At 37.7% G+C, this 22,054-nt stretch overlaps 1 protein-coding gene across 1 annotated transcript; it reads left to right on the top strand.

Annotated features, from left to right (window-relative positions):
- The first annotated feature begins 1,284 nt into the window (after positions 1-1,284).
- brip1 (BRCA1 interacting DNA helicase 1) lies at positions 1,285-18,652 on the top strand. The gene is made up of 19 exons (XM_088426747.1): positions 1,285-1,584; positions 2,456-2,567; positions 2,841-3,059; positions 3,264-3,382; positions 4,220-4,486; positions 4,766-4,987; positions 5,159-5,358; positions 5,434-5,566; positions 5,920-6,074; positions 6,817-6,994; positions 8,945-9,085; positions 10,467-10,628; positions 11,056-11,215; positions 11,594-11,724; positions 13,325-13,437; positions 13,545-13,627; positions 14,586-14,819; positions 16,872-16,943; positions 17,024-18,652. The coding sequence occupies exons 1-19, from the start codon at positions 1,492-1,494 to the stop codon at positions 17,497-17,499; spliced, it is 3,270 nt and encodes a 1,089-aa protein (XP_088282873.1). The 5' UTR covers positions 1,285-1,491; the 3' UTR covers positions 17,500-18,652.
- The last annotated feature ends 3,402 nt before the right edge of the window (positions 18,653-22,054 follow it).

Genomic DNA, 22,054 nt, shown 5'->3' with positions numbered 1-22,054 from the left:
GTAGCAATACAACTCATCAAAAACAACAAACAAACAAGACAACATTAAAATAATAATAATACCACTACAACAACAACAACTACTACTAATAATAATAACACCACCATGAACAACAACAGCAACAATAATAACAATAACAACAACAATAATAATAATAAACCAATAATCAACACAAGGGGGACTTGTAAATTATTTAATATACCTACCAAATTTGTTCGTGAAATAAAAAAAAAAATAGGGATAGATACGTGAAACATTTTCTTGTGGATGAAAAAATGGACCAGACATAACATTATATGTATAGAGATTCTCATGTTCCTGTTTTGAAGGCTGAGACCAAATACAAGGTGATTTTTTTATATCATGTTATTATTATTCTTTTTGTGTATGAAATTTCTTAACCGAAATTAAAAAAAATATTGGTTGAGTTTCTTACTGTCAATTATTGGTATAATTTATTAAAGATAGGAGTATCAACTATTTTTTAAGGGTAGTTGAATGGGTGGTTGAATTTATGCTGGCGATGACGCGCTACAGAATACTATATCGTTTGATTTAACATTATCGTTTGGCTTCACTAACTACCCAACCACAAACAATAAACAATTAAACATCATAAATCTCATTTATACTCTTAACTAAATGACATTTCCACAAATATACCAGATATACCAATCAAAAACCGAACTTCACAGCCTCAGTCAAGGAGGGCAAACTATATTGTATTATAGAACTATAAATGTTTGTAATGATTTTGGTTTTGTATATCCCTTGTGTTTATATTTTTGAAATGTATTATATTGTTTTGTTTCAGCAATTTAAAAAAACGCACTATATCGTCATTAGGTGCCACGCTGTCGCCATCTCGTGGTCTGTATGAAAAATGCTGTCGGTGCTCTGGAAATCCAAAATAAAAGGCATTTCGAGTTGTTCCTCATAACTTCCTTATTTAACATTAACATTCTTTATTTTTATTATAGAAATACAACTTGAGAAACAAACTCGCTGTTTTTTTGACATTTTCTTAATCGTGCCAAAAAAAGAAGAAAAAAACAAGGTCATCAAGCAGCACTTAAAGTTTGGTGTTTCTACTTTGTAACGAAAATCTAACAACCAGTCTTTTCCAATTATTAGTATCTGTTTCCAAACGTTTTAATTCAGAAGAGACGCGGATCGTCCAGTTAAGCGTGAAGAAGAAGAAGATTTTTTTTATTTTGAAGAAGAAGAAGAAGAAGATGATGACAACGACGACGAAGAAGACGAAGATGACGAAGAAGAAGAAGGGGGAGGAGGAGGAGCTCAATTTGATTAAAAAATGTGGGAAATCGAAAAGGCGTTTCCGCTAACGTTTTATGGGGAACTTCCGAGTTTTATCTCTCGAGATTGACAAGAACTCCATACCTGCTAAAGTAATCGAACACAACGTCTGGTTGTCTGGGCGACGCTTGAGTGTTTACATGTCAGTTAACCTTGCAACATAAAGGCAGTAACATGACTGCATCCTCGGTGGAATACACGATTGGAGGCGTGAGGATCCAGTTCCCTTGCAAGGCTTATCCTTCTCAGCTGGCCATGATGAATTCAGTAAGTATAACGTACTGTCTACGTATTTATCAAACGCGTTCAAGCTAACTCAAAACAACGACACGTTTTTTTTGTTTTCCTCTGCATTATGCTTTTACAGTATTGATCTTTACAATGACAGGCTGGCATCCTAGCTCTCCCACGGTTATCGAGTTACGGTTTGGTGCCACGCCCACTTTTGGGTTCTAAAATAACAATTGGGACCTTATTTTAGAGCCATCATCTTTTGTAGATTGTTTTGTAAATTGCTATATCAATGCATAATGAGCCTATCTATCGAAATATGCAATCAAAACGACACATTTGCAGTATTTTGAGAGATATTAACCCTTTAAGCGTGGATTTTTGAATTATTTATTTATTTATTTTATCTTTGAGAACTTTACTATATATTTCCAGATTTTACAGGCTCTTGACCTGGCCCTTTGGTGCTGATATATCGCAGCTCCAAACATTGCTACTGAACAAAATGACCCAATTTCTGACCCTCAACTTCAGTCCTCTTGGCTTGTTGGCTATGCGCGCACATAATGATGGGAATGAGCTTTTCACAAACATCAGTCTCCTTTAATCAAAGTTTCTAACTCCCTAAAATTAACAGCCATTTTAAAATTCTATTAATGTTTCAGGCTAGAAAAACAGACTTGGCAGGCTATAAAAACATTCCAAAATTAGTGGAGAACCTGGCACCAGAGGCTAGTAGTAAAAATTGTCTAACATTTATCAACACAACTTTTAGACTTCTTGAGTCAAAACATTCGAATTTGAAAAATAATTTTAAAATAAAGAATTCAATTTATGGACAGCGTTTTTTTCTTTTATGTTTAATTCCCAATAAAATCCAATTTTAATCTTGCTGTCAAACCTACAGATCTTACGAGGGTTGAACTACGGGCAGCATTGCTTGCTGGAAAGTCCAACTGGAAGTGGCAAGAGTTTAGCCTTGCTGTGTTCAGCACTGGGATGGCAGCAGGCACAGTTTAGTAAGTACAAATAGTCTGCTGAATTTTATTTGCTTTTAATTAGATATACAGTACTTTACTTATAAGCAGATGCAACCAAAATGCTCTTTCTCTTGGTACTGTGACACATCCATTACATTGTTAAAGTCAAGCATCACCAATAAGTACTCACAAGTATTTGACACATCAATTTTATCATGGCGCATTTCCTTTATTTTCTTAAAATGGGAAGGTGGTGGGGACATCCCTAATATGCCTGTCTCTTACGCCATCTCTTTCAATGTGCAATTTCAGATTCCATGCAAGGCGAAGGAAGCGCTGGCGATGAAAGCCAGTCTTGTAAAATCCCTGGAGATGTTACGAAGTCAAACATGACAAATCTGTCTCAATGTCCGGTTCATAGCAAAGGGAGAGGGCCTTCAAAGACCACCTCAAGCAAGGCTACTGTTATTGACCTGACAGTGTCACCATCTAAAGATATGTCAGAGCAGCTGCGTACTGCATATCACACTAGTAAGTATCTTATCTCTGTATTCTAGAGATATTTAGGACTGGAATGTCTTTTGCATTTGGACTCTAAAAAGTTATAGCAATCGAAAGCAAAATTTCTTCATTTGATCAGATTTTCTCATTTTGTCAAATAGGCCATTTAAGCGACGATATATGATTCACAGTATGTGTATTAAACATACTCACCTGATTTTCATTGTTTGTCAGCCAAGACCATTCCTAGAAAAAAGTTACCCCCTGAACAGGGTGACCTTTCTTACATCACTGACCAAGACGATTCAGATTTCCAGCCGGAGAGAAAGCGCATCCGCACTGAAGAACCAAAGGTAGTTTTTTTTTCTTTCTTTTTTTTTTTTTTTTTTTAATACAGCGTTAGCTCATATTTACACCATGTTCTGTTACTGACTCAGAACAATATTTTGGTCTTTGCAGGATTTTGGTTATCCAAGATGTGGTTCTTCAATTTTATGAGATCTTTTGTTTTGCATTGTCTAAGTACCTTTATTTGATAATTGACATGTTTCAGCACCTCGCGGTTATGATGATTTTGCACAAATTAGGGGAGAGGCATCTATTATACGCAACTTCAAAAAGCAGAGATGCACATCTTTCGTTTTTTTTTTTTTTTTTTTTTTTGTTACTTACCGGGATCTATACTTGCTTTTCACCTGGTGGTACTGGTTCTACCATATTTGTCAGTTGGTCTCACCTACACTTTATTTGTTGCACCTTTTTTGGGGTCAGGGGTGTACACCAAGATCATGCATACTGACTAGTGGTCATCTTACATAGTTTTATATCAAGATTGACATATGGGCTGAAATATGTACCGGAAACTGATTCAGAAAAAATTATATTCGAATGTGAGTGGCTAAACTTCAACAGCTGCACTGAGAAGCTGTTGCATAAATATTGACAGAGGGAATTGCATGAATTTAATTTGCATTGTTTAATGTGAATCATTACAAAAAGCTCGAAATAAGCACTTTTTTTTATTGCAGTTTGTTTAATTTGGACTTTGCACTTCTTTTAAACACATGGACTTGCTGAACTGACAGTGAAGCTCCAGCTAGCTGTTCCAAATTGTTTTTGAAGAGTGCCATGTTTCTCATGTCTGTTTCTCATAGTCTAATTCAGCTTTTATTTTCCCCCTCTGTTTTTAGTCTCCTGAATCATCTGCCCAATGCCAATGTTCATCAGTCAAGGATAGTGGGAAGGCCAAAGAAGGCAAAAAGAAGATCCCCAAAATTTATTTTGGCACACGTACACACAAACAAATAACTCAAATTGTTCATGAAATGAAGCGGACTGCATACTCCACGGCCCCAATGACCATATTATCAAGCAGAGATCATACATGTGTCAATCCAGATGTCTCACCTCACTCCAACCGGAATGAACTCTGCAAGGACCTAATGGAAGACAAAGATGTAAGATGATACCAACAACCTCCTACACATCACACTCTTTTTGAATGTTTGCCTTTAAATGGGCTTTGCATTACAGCCTGAGCATATTATGAGTAGGTTTGCTGTCATATGAGCATGAACACGCATTTGTTTAAGTGATATTGTTACCCTCTTGGGTACAGTTGCTACTCTTGACTATTTAGTTGCGAAACCTTTTGCTTAAACAAAATTGCAATACATTCTCTTTTTTCATACTAATGAGCCTCATGCGTACATCACTAAATTGTTTTTGCATCTTAGGGAAGATCATGCCGGTTTTTCCACGCAGTACACAAAATGGGCAACCAGAGCAATCTGCAGTTGGTCCATGGAATGCACCAAGCCTGGGACATTGAAGACTTGGTCTCATTGGGCAAAAAACTTCGTTCATGTTCCTACTATGCTGCTCGAGAACTCATGCAAGGCTCCCACATCATCTTCTGTCCGTATAACTACCTCTTGGATCCGTTGATTAGAGAGAGCGTGAGTCATTTCAAAAAGCATGGAAAGGAACTTGTGGTGTTGCTATGACATGCTCACTGTTTACTGCATGTGCAAAATAACTGAAATATCAGCATATGATCAAAAAGCAAAGTAATAGCAGCATCATTTAACATTGATTTTTTTTACTGTCCCTAATCTCTTGTCAACCAGATGGAGATTGATCTTGCAGGCCACATTTTGGTTCTGGATGAAGCCCATAATATTGAGGACTGTGCTCGTGAAAGTGCTAGCTTTATGTTAGACCACAATACTTTGCTGATGTGTAGAGACGAGCTTGATGGCATGGTCTACAATGACATCCGCCGGGTGCAACATGAGCCTCTGCGGGATTTTTGCTATAGCATACTAAAGTGAGTGATTTATTTTTAAATTTGTCACTTAACCCTCATCACTTTTTTAATGACAATTCATTTCTATCCACACAGCTGGATCCAGGAGAGCCAAAGCCTAATGTCTGATCGAGGATACGAAGATGCGTGTAAAGTTTGGAGTGGGAAGGAGATACTGGGCATTTTTCACACCCTGGGTATCACTCCTGACAGCTTCAAGATGCTGAAAGTATGCTGATGTTCTTGTACATAGAAACTGCGACACTTACAATTGTTGGTTGTGTCGGAGAATTACAATTGACTGTGTTGGATAAATTTTGTTTTATATTTTCATCTATTGCTATTTTGAGAAGCAGTAATGAATTATAATGAGAGAGTAAGTTTAAACGTAACCTTAGTAACCTTTATTTGTTAAGCAATTAATAAGGGGTCTTTTTCCTTTTTCTTATTTGGTCACACATGTGGTTGAGCGTTTTATTGCCTTCCAAAAACAGTGAAATATGACTTTGGCAATTTTGCTGCGTGGCTGATGAAAATCAGCGGTCACAATATTGTTCTCAACATTTATGTCTCATATTGCAGGAGAATTTGGCTGCCGTGCTGGAAAAGGAGGAGGTTATGGGATTTATAAACGGTAAAGATAACATGGTGCAGGTTCCAACCATCAGCTCATCATCATCCAGTATCCTCAAAGGACTTTTCATGGTTCTTGATTTTCTCTACAGAGACAACTGCAGGTTTGAATCATCTTCAAAACAAAAACAGATTAATGGTATTTTCATACATTATCATTTCCAAATTCAATCCGCGCATCAACTTTCTGTACTGCTTTAGCTTACACTGTTTATCTGTTCATATTTTGTCTCTACACCCCAGCACTTTGCTTGGGCGGGCACCAAACCACACCGACACATTTCGCAAGCTTTTGGCAGCAAGTGCGGTCCTGTTGGAATTGCCTACTCTCGGCCACTGTTTTTCGGCCATTCATAATACGAATGCATGAGGTGTCATTGTCAAATCACCACCATCTTGACAAAAGTTGGGTGATAATAAGGCCAGGCTAGTTAAAAATCACTGGACACCCAGGGGTTAATTTCGCCACCCCTTTCAAGCAACGGCTCTTCATCCTTGCTTGTGTAAAACCAGGAAATAGCGTTGTTCTTTGCTGCATGCCCAATCACTGCCAAGGAGGTTATAAACGAACCAAAAAAAAAAGGCCATCTTGATGTGGAACCGGGCTAATTGAAAGGATGGGCAACGTGACTAAACTTTTAGGTATTGTTCAAAAAATTTGGTAAATCATTTTGCACATTTAACCCTATTTTCCATGGTGAGGATATCGTGAATATTTAGCAGCTTTATATTTTTAAGAATTTATTAGGTTGGACAATTTCTTTTTTGAAAATATAATCAAAGGGGCAGTCAAAGTGGCGGTACTTATCCTTAAATGTGCTTATTTGGTTTTGTCTGGTTGTACAGGTATTCTGAAGACTACAGAGTTGCTCTTCAAAAGACGCATTCTTGGACGAACAAAGTCACTCCCAGTCCAAATGATGCTCAGGGCTTCATGGCCCAAAAAGGCTACAGAAAACATCAAAGAGTCACAGAAAAGACTGCATGTCTATCATTGAGTTTCTGGTGCCTCAATCCTGCTGTGGTATGTAGGGATTGGTACTTTGTTTTACATTTGAACCATTTCTGCGTGATACCTGGTATCAGCTTCATTTGTTAGACATTTGTAAGAAACTATAAGGCATTCTTTCTCCAGCTCATGCATGAGAACAGAGAAGGACTGCACAAGGTCATTTCTACTTCGCTCTGCCCAGCCTCTCTGAACCCTGCCTTTTTTTTTTTAATTCAGAAGTCCCTAATTACTGTACATGAAGGTTCTGGGCCTTATAGATCTAAAAGTGCATCAGGGAAGAAGACTATGGCCGGAACCCAGTGTACTTATTCTATGTGTAAGCATGCGGGTGAAAAATTAGTATGTGTATGATAAAGCATTATGCGTATATATTGAAAATCACAAGTGAAGTGGCATCTGTCTGCTGTAAAGCCCAAGCCGGCAGGCTTGAGCGGCCTTCCTATGGCAAAGTTTGAGACAAAACAACAAAACTTTTTTTCTTTGCAAGCAATGCATTCATTCTCACAGCAAAGCATTTCGTTATTGCAAGCAGTTATATTTGATGTTTTATATTTTGTAACAAGTGTATAATCACTAATTTTACAATTATTACAACTCTTGGGTGTCTATACTGTTATTCAACGTTATATTTTTTAGTATTTTTGTGCTGTTTTTATTGATAATGCAAATGTATTTAACAACAAAATGTCAAAGTTATTAAATGTAACATTTACTTTTTAATATATAAATGACAAATAACAAAACAATAATTTAAAATAAATGGGATTTAAGTGGACAGGATTAAGCAAAAATAAAGGTATAAAGGTTTACAATTGATAACGTATAAATAATGCAAACAAAACATTCCACTGTGGAAAGCAGTTGATGATGAGACACAGGCAGTCCCATCTCCTTAGTTTCTGAACAAAGTTAAACCGTAATAAACCAAGATAGGTGTTCTATTAGTGTTTTTCAAGAATGCAAGGCCCATTTCCTGCTGCATGCTGGGTCACTCATACTCAAATTGCTGATTCTCAAACCCTAAATGTCTTCTATCGACTGACCCACTGCGAAGTAGTCACCAAAACCATACAGGGAGTCTGCCCTCTGCTGCGGAGATGTGGTACTGCAACCGTCCCTCTTCTATATGGAGGGCCCTAGACCAGTGGCGGCCACAGTATGCACTCAACATATTAAACTGCCACCGTCTTTACCAAATTTGGATATATTTCTGTCTATCCGTCTGTCTATACACATTCACAATCAATTAGTACTTGATTGAATTGTTTGTGTAAGCACATTCACAGTGGCTAAAATAGTTACCTAATCATTTGCATATGCTTTTTAAATGATGGTGCAAACCATTCCCTAAATAAATGCTCGGTGCTTGATATGATATATAATCTACAAATGCTCAAAACATAATTTCGAGTGTATGAAAATTCAATCCTTATGCATGTTGTATGCATGTTATTTTATTGATGAGTAAAAGATTCATAACATCAGAAATGTGCTTCACAAATGATGAAGTTAGTCTGTTAATGCTTAACTGATGCTTAATAGTGTGTACTTATTACCAAATTAAATTTGTATTTTACCACCAACAGAATGCATTAAACACACAGTTTCACTGTGATTACAAACTTGAATTAACACTTATATTCCAAAAAAAAAACAATTTTGGTTAACGTATCTTTAGAACTGTCTTTTGGAATTGATTTTTAAAATTGCAAACTTTAAATTGCAAAACGAGGGCAGAATCGAGACTTTGTGGACACCTTGTATTTCTGAGGTCACTCCAAACATTTGACCTTGTACGGTTCGATTGTTAGCCAACTGCAGATTTTTAAGGCCCAGATACTACTAGGCAATACCTTTCACAAAATGCTGATTATTACTCAAATACACCTGAATGCCTGAGTTGAATTTAAAGTAAGATATGTATTTAAATAATTAACTGTTGTGTATATTGTCGTTTTTTAGGCCTTTTCTGACTTAAGTGGGACTGTTCACAGCATTGTTCTAACATCAGGGACACTGTCGCCTATGGGTTCATTCTCGTCTGAGCTTGGGGTGAAATTTTCGATTCAACTGGAGGCCAACCATGTCATCAACAAATCTCAGGTCAATGTACAGTAAATGTGATTCCATTGATTTGCATGGTATGTTTTAGAGCAGGGGTCCCCAACCTTTTTATCACCACGAACCAGTCAACGCTTGAGATTTAATTTTTTTCGTGGACTGGGGGAGGCAACTATAAAGTGCACATTAAATATGAACGCCAAGCTAATGGGAGCCTTCAGCTTGTTTCTCTCTTCACACTGTTGGGCTGTAGGGAGTTTTAAATGCTTGTTTGACCTTTTTTTTTTTTTTTTTTGAGGTGGGGGGGGCACACAAACCAACGCTTGACAATTTTTTCGCCAACAGGGGGCGAGTAAGTGCCCATAAGATATGAACTCACCATTAACTAAAGGGACCCTTCAGCTTGTCTCTCTCTCCACACGGATGGGAAGTCGGGACTCTCTTTATTTTTCTTTGAATTTGTATGCTCGTCACCTGCTTCTTGACTGCGCCTTTTCCCCTTCCCAAATACGTCCTTGTCTTACTCATTTAATTTACTTGTGAGTGAAATTTTGCCGCTCAAGTGACCGACACAAATCCAAGAAAATCCGGCCAGTTTTCAAAACTAAAGGTTTTTCTAAATAAAATAGCTTTCTGATTCAAATAATACATAAAACAGATTTGGTGTAGTTCATTATTTTGGGTGCGGCCCATGCAACCCAGTACAAAATTATCTGCAGACTGGTGGTTGGTAACCTCCGCTTTAGAGATTTACTTGCGATGGAGAGTCTTCTGGGTCTGTGCAATCCAAGGCTGATTTTTTTTTTTTTCTCCTCGTTCCATGCAGCAAGACCCCAAAATCAGCCAATGAGCAGTGACAGTGATTTTCCGTGATTTTACTCTGCATAATATCAACAGTGTTGAAGCCTGACACATATCAATTTGGTTATTACTGGTTCCTGCCTTTCCTTCCCTAATAAGAAGACCACTCCTCCTCCTCTTCCTCCTCCTCCTCCTCCTCCTCCTCCTCCTCCCCCTCCTCCTCCTCCCCCTCCTCCTCCTCCTCCTCCTCCTCCTCCTCTGCCAGCACCTGCCATGACTGTGGTCACATAGATCCAGTCCTTAAAAAAAAACAAAAAAACATGACCTTCTGGTGTTGCTGCTATAAAAAAATACAATAATTATTATTTATTTATTCGCATTATGCATGGTTTTTTAATTCAAGCCGCACCAATAATGCCGTAGAGGTATCTTTGGTAGCAATGGCAAGATTGTGAGTCGCGTCAGCGTCCACAGAAATGACCAAAATAAAATCCCCAAATAAAAATGCATCAAAATCAGCTGTGTTGTTAATAATTGCATTGTTACTCATGCTGTAATACAACTGTTAATTATCATAGTGTACACTTTTCAAGAAAAATGAAATGAGAAAATGTTTCTGCAGGTTTGGGTCGGCACTGTTGGTGCAGGACCTCAAGGCACAAAGCTCCGCGCCACCTACCAACATGCTGAAACGTATGCCTTCCAGGATGACGTTGGTGCCCTGCTTCTGCATGTCTGCCAAGTTGTGCCCAAGGGTGTGCTCTGCTTCTTGCCTTCTTACAAGGTAATTATGAATACAGTGATCCCTGGTGATGATGACTTTTAGACATTAATCTTCAGCTGTGTCAAAAAATAAAGCATTGAAACTTCAAATCTTTTATTGTTGCGATATCATTTCCAACGTTTTCATCCTCACAGTCTTGTCTCGTCTCCATCCCCCCATAACGGCAACTTTATGTTACTCCATATACGGTGTTGAAATGCCTGTAAAAGTGGAGTAATTTTAAAGACGCACACCATGTGTTTTAATTGGACAGCCATGATCTATTTAACCACTAAACTCAGTGGTAGACTGATAATCCCTTTTTTAAAATTTACCCAAGTTGCAGTAAAAAAGAGGGGATCGACTTATTAGCGAGGTCGACTCTGAGTAATACGGTAATTAGACAAAGGACTGCATTTCCAATATGACGATGTTCTTATTTGTTTAGATGCTGGATAAGCTGCAGGATCGATGGCGCATCACTGGTCTTTTGGAGAAACTTGAAAACCAAAAAAAAGTGATAGCAGAGCCTCGCGGCGGTGGCAAGGGTGACTTTGATGAATTACTTCGGACTTACTACACTGCGATTAAGTCCTCTGAGAAAATAGGTGAGAACGTTTATTATTTTCTCATTAAAAGGGAAGTTTTCAACTCGCGCTTTGTTGTATATTTGTGTTGCATTGCACACTGTAAATTGCATTGCATATGTTGTCAAATAAGAACAGATATCAGAGTGAAAGTGGCATAGATACATACTCTGGCCTTGAGATGGAGAAGAGAATCTGTGCCTTGCTCAAGGGCACCTTAACTGTAGCCAGAAGGAAGACAAGTAACATTTTGTGAGCATATTATGTGACTCAAGCTGTCATCTTCTGGTTCTTATTGATAATGTTGCTTTTGAGTCCATTTAATGAGTGCAGGAGCACGAAATATTTTCATTTTTCTTCTTAAAATTGCAAAATGGTCTCTCCTGGTTTTGTTGCCAGACACTGTAGATGGTGCTCTCATGATGGCTGTGTGTCGGGGAAAAGTCAGTGAAGGACTAGACTTTGCAGATGACAATGCCAGAGCAGTGGTCACTATTGGAATCCCCTTTCCAAATTTTAAAGACCTCCAGGTAGGTACTGCTGCTGTTAATCTTCGATCTAGTCTGATCCAAATATGATTTGATGAAAAAAAAAAAAAAAGAATTAAGCCAAACGAGCAAAGATTATTTAGAATTTAACTTAACCGCCATGAATGGATTTTGCTGCTCAAGTTTATGTTCCACAAATGCAATAAGAATAAGAATGCCACTAGCCTTTTGTATTTTTTTTCTTTTCTTGAGGCGAAACATTTCTCAATTACGTTTAATGTTAAGAATCCACAGAAATAATGAGATAAAACAGCATTTTTTTTTAAGGAGAGCGCTTGTGTTTCTTGCTCACTGAGACAGACACATCTTAACAAGTCACACTGATGTCAATTCATTTCAGTAACAGATGAGGTCATCAACAACCTCAGTGACACCAGATGCCCCAAATTGCCAGAGGCGGAAACATGCACCTCAAAACTTACCTCCCACGTAGCCGCCACTTCCAAAGTGCAGTTTATTTCATTTTTGAAATTGTGCTTTGCTGACAGCCATGCCTAATAATGTTCAAATGTATTTTTCAGGATGAACAGGTTTTGGAAGGCAAGGCCAAAGCAAGCGAGTGATCTCTTGACATTTTAAGTAATACCTTCTAGCGTGTGGTTTCTTGCACATTGCAAAATGTGCTTGGAGCCAGAATTGGCTTTTTCACATATGTTACCTGTCATGTTAGATTGGAAGATGACAGCGTACAGGCCAGGTTTGTTAGCATCCAAAATTCTAAAATGGGTCAGGATTGGATTTAGATGACATAATCCCTCTGGGCTACTGGCATTTTGTACAAGAGCTGCAGGTTTAGAAGTTGTTGTTTTTTTGTGTGTGTGTGTGTGTGCTCATTGCACACACAAGCATTTAGCTGGACTTCTTATGGCATATTTACTGGATTGTTAATGCTTTTGATTTTGTGTTTTCCCACAAGGCTATGCCTACATTATGCGGTTCCTTTAGTACTCGAGCTGCGCTTCATCCGTTTAAACTTTTCCCAAACTATTTTCATTCGGTGTAACTGTTAGTTTGAACAAAGGCAATCCATGCTACAGTGACTTTGTTTGATGCACACGAGGGAACATGCTGTACCTGTCACATCCCTTTGGTGGCTTTGGGCAAACAAATAGTACCTGTCAAGATTAGTTATAGCTCTGTTCAGTCACCTGCCCTTCATGGCTACCCCTCAGACGGCAGATGAACTTTTCACTTGTCCATTTCAAAATGGTGATGCTAACAGTCAGCATTGACAGATTCCAGTAGATGGACGAATTCCTGTCACTTTTGGGCCGCAATGCCCAATACTGAGACGACCTTCTCTTCCACCACTCAATTTGTCATGGCATCTGTCCCATACGATATCTGTGAGATAAGGTAAAACTCCCCATAGTTACGAACAGGTCCGTGTTACAGCCGAAGTTACTTTCGGAATAAATCGAAGCATATTGTTGGTAACAGTTCTGCACAAATAAAATAAAATGATTGACTATGGAACATCAAATCTGGGTGGACTCAAGTAAAAACTCCATTTATAAACGTATTGTCAAATGTAATGGAGCAATGCTGTATTGGATTTAATCTAGTAGTTCCAACGTTATAGGTGGAACTGAAGATGAAGTACAATGATCAGCACTCAAAGAGCAGAGGTCTTCTCCCTGGCAATCTCTGGTATGAGATTCAGGCTTACCGAGCTCTTAACCAGGCCCTGGGAAGGTAAATGTGTTCCTTTAATAATGCTATTGATTTTTATAAAACAACTCTAATCTCTTTGAATATACAGCATGTTATACAGTACTTAAACTATTTTACATTTTGTTCAGGTGTATTCGTCACAAAAACGACTGGGGTGCCCTGATTTTAGTGGATGACCGCTATAGGAATAATCCAAACAAGTACATCAAGGGTAAGATGGAAAAGTGAACTGATCTTCTTTTAATTTCTCCTTGATCCTGTGTTATCCTGGACAACCCAATACTATGTTAGCTGGTTACTTTCGTCACTATTTTAAATCCGCTGTAAATTATACTCAAAACAATAACCCATCATATATTTCATTACTCTTTGTTTAGTTACCTTCTGCGACTGCTTTTTTATATCAAAAGGTTGCTTTTCAAATTTTTGATGTGGGCCGTGGGCATTTCCCTCGATTTCAAATTCCACGCAAAAATGTCAATTGTAAGTCGAGAGTCATTGAAAAAAGAAATAAAAATAAAAATCCTGATGAATTGAAACACAACATTTAAAACAAATTGTTGTGACTTATATACTGTATTTTCTTACATTTTAATATGATGAAATAATAATAATAAAAAAAAAACAATGGTGTTATAGTCCATGTCGAATTTGTCCTTCATAATTTGAATAAAAGCAAAGAGTTTTTGCACACTCCATTTACATTTTTTCAGACTGGCAACTGAAAATATGCCCTCTCTAAGTCATGGGCTCTTCACTGAGTTGTCTCACATGCTTGGACACGACTTTGGTTTGTGTTTGTGCATGGGAAAACAATTAAAACGAGAATCCCCTAAATCTCACATGATGTGTTGGAGCAGCTGCATTTCAATGCGTTGGCTGGCAGTGCACATATTTTAGTTTTGGCTCTAATTTGCTTTATAATTTTGCTTTCTAACAGAGTGACCATGACAAGGACCATCATTTCAATCAGAGCATTTTGTTTTTTGTTGTTTTTTTTTTGTCTCATAATAGTATTATTATTTCCAATAAACATTTTACATGGTTCTCTTCTGTATCCGAACCCAAAATGAGTCTGTTCCGAGCAAAACACAAATGTAGGTTGAATATTCTAATTCCACAGCATGTCATGAGACCTTGTTTTCCTCCCATGTTTTTGTTGATCTTAGGTTTGTCCAAATGGGTTCGCCAACAAGTCCAGCATCATGACACCTTCAGCAGCGCCATGCAGTCCCTTGTTGTGTTCTCAGAAGCACTACAGAAGTCTTGCCACCTGACAGACGGCCAGAACCCCATCCCAAGCAGCGCAACTGTAACTCGGGCAATCCAAGGTTTACCCAAACCAGTGGCTTTTCATTTTTCTTCGCAGCCTCCGATAAAAGCTGAGCGGCGTGAATTAAAGGGTAAGTCAAATTTAAACGTTATCGTTAGTGTCTGGTTTTCTAAATAAAATGGCATTTTTATTTATTTTTATTTTGCAAAAACAAGTATCTTTTTACATTCATTTGACCAGAGGTGGGCGTGTCATGAAATTTTACTAGTTCATCATTTATTATTCAATAGCAATCACCCGTCTTTCATCAGTCCGTTGTTATTTTAACTAGAACCAAATCGTAATTGTCAGTTTGTCATCGTTATCTTAACCACGCTGCAGTCATTGCTTCCATTAGTAAATCACATTTGCTCCTCAAAGAGATTTAAAAAGCCTCATGCACATGAATTTGCAAACTTAATATGGCGAACTGGTAAATTGAAAGCATGTTTTGAATGTTGATCACCATTATTTTTGGGGTTTGTAAAAATAAAAAGTTCAAAGTGGATTTTCACTTCAGATGCTGGCCAGGTCTCGAATATCAGGGCTCAGTAGTAGACAAAATATTGTTCCAAAGAAGCTTTATTTTGGTTAGCTCACCATTTGTTATTAATTATTACGTATCTTAACAACTCAAGTTGGTTGTTCCACAGATTTATATTATATTACATTTTCACTAGTTTTGAGTAAGAGTTGTTGGATGGACCTGACTTAAGATCCATTCACGTCTTGACCATTTGTTAGTCAGAAACAAAGCAATGTTCGAACCTAGTGGTCGACAAAATGTAAATATCACAAAGCGTGAATACAATTATTTTGAGTGGTCGAGGAGTTTACTGTTGTGTATGCATTCACAACTCAAGTATATTTATAGAGCTCTGTAAGGCAATCGTGCGGCACCATCATTTAAAGAGTCAAAAACAAAACTGTCTTAAAAAGAGTACAAATTTGAAGACAGCGCCATTGTCAGGATTCCTGAGTCTGAGTTATGCGCTTCCTCGTATAACCACTAGTTAGGAGACGAGAGACCACTAGTTAGGGGACAAGTGGTAGCATTATGACCCAACTGAAGATGGTGGAGGGTGTATTGGCTAGCTTTAAAATAAAGTGCTTCACAGTAATTCAGCCGAGGTGTAACAAAGGCTTGGATTAATGTTTCAAAGTGCTCGTGCGGAAGGAGAGCTCCTGCAGGTGCATCTCCGGGGGTTTTTAGGGTGCCATTGCATCAATACATGAAAGCTCTTGCTCAGGGGTCACCAACATGGTGCTCGCGGGCACTGAGTAGCCCCCAAGTACCACATGAGTAGCCTGTAGTCTTGTCCTGCAAATAGTTTACAAGTGATAGTACTTTGTGATTTTCTAGGAATTTTACAAAGAATATGCATATATGACATATACAGTACATATTACACTTGATTTTCTACAGCTGCTTCTTAATTATTGCGAGAAATCAATAACATAATCAGGGTCTTCACATAAACTGGTAGCCCTCGCTATTACTCAGTAGCAAAGAAGTAGCTCTCGGTTTCAAAAAGTTTGGTGACCCCTGCACTGGCCTATGGTGGCAAAATCAAAGTATTTAATTATTTCAGTCATGCGTGCTGGTGTGCGGCGTCTGTGTGCGGGCTCGTGCTTCTGTATTGACAAATGGACACCTGCTGCCATCATTAGTGACAATAATGAACTCGCTCAAATTTGAATTGTCACCCAGGTTGTGTTCTGATAGGCGGAGAGAGTTGGTTTAACAGTAAATTGAGACACCCTTTTTCAAGCAGCCGCGGTTGGGGGTTGGGTGTGCGATCACTTGACCGCTTCATTAGTTTTTACTGTAAGGTCTTGCGTGCCTGAGTGGGACTGGAACAGATGTTAGACTGTTGCTTTTAATTAAATCCCCTTGAGCTTTGTTTGTGTTATATCGAGCGTAGGACCATCATTATTGCTTTCATTGTTAAAAAACAACCAAAAAGAACATTACTGTTTTGGTTCTCTGCAAACCGGTGTCATTACATCTTGAGATAAGTGCGCGCTGTGTTTTTACTTCATTTCTATTCCTGTTTTTTTTTTTTTAATTAATTTTTTGGATATAAAATATATCAATATGAGAGCCTTTTGTAAAATGAAAAAAATTGATGCCTTGTTGTAGAATGGCAGAGGATGACAACACTCTCAGAACCACCACTACATCAGTCAGCTGACAGTCTCATTTTGACCTCAGGTAATTGTTTAAAGAAAGTATGTTTGTAAAAATAAAAACAAAACAAACAAAACAGTTTTTTTTTCCAATTTTCCTTGTAGAGAAACAACAAATTATCCACGCGCAGAAGAAGACCAGCCACTCTGACTTGGAATCATCAGCTGCCGATAGTTCCAGCGAATTGGAAAATGAAAATTCAACAACACAAACGACGCATTCAAATACACAACTGACTCATACAGACAATCAAAATGAAAACAAAGATGACAATTGTGTCATTTTTACACCTGAACTTTTTAAAACGGAACCAAAGGAAGACAGTGCTGCTAAAGGAACAGAGATCAAGTCACCGTCCCAAATCATTTTTGAAGCAGAGCATCAAGCCCTTGACGCGCAGAATCTTGTTGGATCTGAGCTCCCGCAACATTCTCCCTTTGAGAGCGGGGATTCAGTCGACAAAGAAAATGTACGGTTATCAGGCAGAGAAGAGACAAAATATGCAGGAGAGCATACGAGAAACAAAATCAGGCTTTCAAGATCCAGACAGAGGAGTCAGCTGTCGTCAACGGAGAGCTAATAGCCTCAACTCCACATTATTTGTTGCTTAAAACACATTTTAACCTTTTTTCTTTTTTAAAAGGTTTTAAGTCACAAATAAACATTGGTCATGCATTTGTGTAATTTTTTTTGTTGGGAACCATATTGATGGCTCAGCTTGCAATTGTCACATGATCAAATTCAGAAAACAGGTAAGATGTGATTGGCCTTTACTCGAGCCCTGTGATGTCTGTGATGTCTTTTACAGGCAAAGGTCAGTGACAAAATGGTCGCCCCCCTCCCCCCCGAGATGCATAAAAATAGGTGGATTTTACTGTTTATTTTAAATTCCACTCATGCAATATCAAGCAATATTTTGTAGAAGAAAAAATTGGGGGTTTGAGTTTTATGACACTGGTAGTTAGTACAAATTATTGATTTGTCCTGGTTGGAAAAACAATTCACTTGGGAATTACAAATGAAAACAAAATGTTTGAAAACTTTATTTCAAAATGAAATGAAATGAAATTTCAAAATATGTGAATCAGAAAATAGCCAATACCTTACATAAAAAAAGCAAGCTTAGAAAAAGTAGTCGAATTTTTGCCAGCTGTGTCATGAATTGTTTTTCCAATGAAAAACTGCAACTATGCAATAACTGGAGATGATTTTGAGTGCATCCATACATAAAATATATTGGTTTATGTGAGCTCCACTGCATTTAATCAAAACTAAGAAGGGATCATAAAATTGGCCAAATCTTTACCCTGTTTCATGAGCTTTATTTTGTGTTCAATTATTGATCTTGCAAATGGATCATTTTTACGTTATTTATCATCAGGAGAAAGCAGCCTTTGTTACTGAGCATGTTAAAACAAAAATCAAATTCAAAATGTACAAAAAGTCTTTTTCTATGTTGCTTTAAAAATTGTTCATGGAGAAATCAAATAAATTGTTAATTCCCCAAAATTGCCCCTGGATAATACTTGTAATTGAGTGCATATGATAATATATCCAGTCGGACAAATGTGTGTGTGTTTTCTTTTTAAGGCCACCGTTTTAAGTCCATTTTCATTGTGTGGCAATAAATAAATGTTGAATGTGATGCTTTTTATTTTCAACGGTTAAAACATGTTAGAAAGTGTGACAAATGATCGTATAGCTTTTCAATAAATAACATCTTTTACAGCTTTTTTTCTTCTTTTTTTTTTTGCCACCGTGCCAAAAGCTAATGAAATTGATTTCTTTAAGCGTATTTAACCTGATGAGTATTGCTTGATCGGATGATCTGGCCTTTAGCAATCTGTCTACTGGAGCAGCTGTTAGAACTTGGCTTGAGTCGTCGCTTTGGAGCTACTTGGAAAATAAACCCAGATTTATTTCAGAGGGTCAGTAGAATTAGACACCTAATCTGCCTGTGTAGTTTTATAAGTAAGCTAATCTTGATATGGACATCCCTTGTTTGGTCTTTCTTATCATGCGCTCACAGCATCAGCCAAGTTAATGCTTTAAGTTACTGTATTGTGGTATTTGTTAGCCGACTGTCCGTTGGGTTTAGACTGTGATAGGGGCTTATTCGAGGACCACTAAGCAGTTAGCCGTTATGTAACCTCATTCAATTATACAATAAAAGAAGATTTTGAAGTTGTTTTTCATACCGCTATTTTCATACATTGCATTGTTACAAATTCTAGTGAGTTCTTTTCTATATTTACATTAATAAAATACTGTGGGAAATTAAGTGTACGTTGTGCATCGTGCACTATAGTACTATAAACATTCAGTGTTGCCATTCAATACATATCATAGTCATATTTATTATTTTAAACAAATAAGGAGGTATTGAAATTTCTAGGTTAATAAGTCACTTAAAAGTCTGAAAGAAAAATTAGTAAACACAATGTAAAAGTAATATCGACCAAAAGAGCTGCTAAACATGCTACGAAAAATGAAGTCCTTGTGCAAGGTATTCCATCAAAAACAAGGCAACAAACCTTTACTAATTTTAATAAGTAGCTCCCAAGTAATGAAAATTGCATGAAAATGCAAGCAGAGCCTTTTTGCAAAATATTACCTAACCATTTTGTTGCTACTAAATAGATGTTCAGCCGCTAGACCAAAGCAACAATCAATTGTATTGTCCTAATTTGATCATGCACATTTGTAGGTAGCAACGATGTTAAAACTTTATGTTGGAGCATAACTGTGGAAAATTCTTACCGGGAAGTATTTACTATATAACAAATGTCATCATTAGTTAGTCTTTTGAGCGGTGGTTGTGTTATTACGTTGGCTAATGCTAAATACTGTCTTGGAGAACAGTTCAATAGCGCTAAATGAGTCCATGTACTCGTCAAATCCTTTTTGGTGGTGCATAGAATGAGAAAAGATGACAATTGTTTGTGTTCTTGAAAAATGTCATACTTCATGCATGAGCTGAGCTCATCACTCTTAATTATTGTTATGTAGAGAGTAATAATACACACAATCATCACCCTATCCATATTGGAAATGAATGATGACACAGCTTAGCCAACGTAAGCGTTATTTAACAACGTGAGCTTTAATTAAGGAGAGTAATTATAAGATTAGTGTTTTCCGACCTCTGAAGCTAAGGCATGTATTTTACCTAAGAAAACCATGATGGTAAACCACCAAAGAAAAATAAATGTACGTGCAGTATTCAGAAATAATAATCCTGACTCAGTTTAGTCACAAATAATCATTGTGGAATTTAAAAGCTCGAACACATCTTTGCAGGGAATCCTGATTTATTTTCTTTTAAAAATGGATTAGATACACAGGTTGGTTCTAACATTTTTCCACCCAAGTGAAGAGAATTTAGTTGGTTATGCCTGCCAATACTGTGCTGTACACACAAAACAACATTACTGTGAAAATAATAAATAATAAAAATGACAATAGTCATGTAATAATGTGAATGTACACTTTTACTTTTTACTACAAGAAATAATAGGTTTTTCAGTCTAGAGAAATGAAACTATCTATCTATCTATCTATCTATCTATCTATCTATCTATCTATCTATCTATCTATCTATCTATCTATCTATCTATCTATCTATCTATCTATCTATCTATCTATCTATCTATCTATCTATCTATATCTATTTACTAAATGCGTGTGTGTGTTTGTGTGTAATATATGTAAATATCTGATGCGTTTTCACATATTCAGGCAGAAAAAATTGAGGTATTGATATCCATCCATTTTCTGTAGTCACTTATCCTCGCAGGTCGCAGGCCTGCTGGTGCGTAACCCAGCTGTCTGTGGGCAGTAGGCAGGGGACACCCTGAACTGGTTGCCAGCCAATCACAGGGCACACCAGGAACACATCCAGGAAAACATCCCCTCACACCCAATCACAACTAAGGACAATTTTAGAGTGTCCTGTTCACCTGCCGTGCATGTTTTTTGGAATGTAGGAGGAAGCTGGAGTGCCCGGGGAGAACCCATGCAGGCCCGGGGAGAACATGCAAACTCCACACAGGAAGGCCGAAGCGAGATTGATTTGAATTCGGGTCCCTGAACTGCAAGGCGGACGTGCTAACCACTGTGCCACTGAGCCGCCCTGAGACATTGATATACGTATTCTAATTCAGCGCTGAATTCTCTTTAAACTGATGTACAACACATAAAGGTAGCTGAAAATTTGCCAAGGTTACAGCCATTTGAATGTTGCCAAATTGAAAGCCCTAATTGTGAGGAAAACGTGCACAGTCTACAAATTTGACTGCGTGTATGTGTGTTTACTGAAAATTAGGCACACCAGTAATCCTTTTTCTGTGACACGAAGGTATTGCAGGCATCCCGTCTTTGTCTTCGTCCACCTCCTGATTGAGTACTTAAGCCTTATTGCCCTTGACATACTGCGTAACGGAGCAGCAAATCACTCTGGTGGACACTAGTGGACACTGGTTCCCCAGACCCACTGAGCACTCACGCCCGTGGACTGCCTTTCTCCCAAAGTCAGCTGGGAAATGCTGCAGCTCCCTATGACCCTCAACAGGATAAGCGCTATATAAAATGATGGAATGGTGGATTTCAAGCTGCATTTTGATCTCATAATATCTGTGAGGCTCTTCTCTAACCCATGCTTTCAAGTTGGCTGCATTAAAGCTTCATGTGATGCGCAATCAGTCACTAATATTTTCAGGTTTGTGTCATCGCACTTTTTACGATTTTGGATCCAAGTGACCAAAGAGTTCCCTCAGCAGTGTGTTCTGGATCTCTCTTTTAGGGTGAGAGGTTCAGTCTTCAGAGTCAGAACAGAACCGGTGCGCTTCTGCAATCAGACGGGTGATATATACACAATAATATACACATTAAATATAATAAAATATTGATTATTTTCAATACATTATGTATGTGCATAAATTTATGGGGTTTTATGCATGTAGAGACCCTTAAACCATAATTATTTTCTTGGTAAAGTGTGCATTGCCACAGCAACTTTTTTTCCCCTAAAAATTCACAAACTGTGTTCATGAAGGGACACTTCTGAACAAATAAGAAGTAGGTCAAGTAGATGAATCGAGAAAACCATCAAGGACTAAAACTTTTGTCTCATTTAG

Source organism: Hippichthys cyanospilos, chromosome 11 (genome assembly GCF_059441005.1).
Source record: "Hippichthys cyanospilos isolate Australia breed blue-spotted pipefish chromosome 11, RoL_Hcya_1.0, whole genome shotgun sequence".
NCBI lineage: Eukaryota > Metazoa > Chordata > Actinopteri > Syngnathiformes > Syngnathidae > Hippichthys > Hippichthys cyanospilos.
This window is presented reverse-complemented; position numbering and strand designations above follow the sequence as displayed.

What these genes read in the sequence shown, in the direction of transcription:
- brip1 (XM_088426747.1), top strand. Translation starts at nt 1,492, where the DNA reads ATGACTGCATCCTCGGTGGAATACACGATTGGAGGCGTGAGGATCCAG. An exon ending in ATGGCAGCAGGCACAGTTTA is followed by an intron (nt 2,568 to 2,840) that starts GTAAGTACAAAT and finishes GTGCAATTTCAG; the next exon opens with ATTCCATGCAAGGCGAAGGA. An exon ending in GGTGCCTCAATCCTGCTGTG is followed by an intron (nt 6,995 to 8,944) that starts GTATGTAGGGAT and finishes GTCGTTTTTTAG; the next exon opens with GCCTTTTCTGACTTAAGTGG.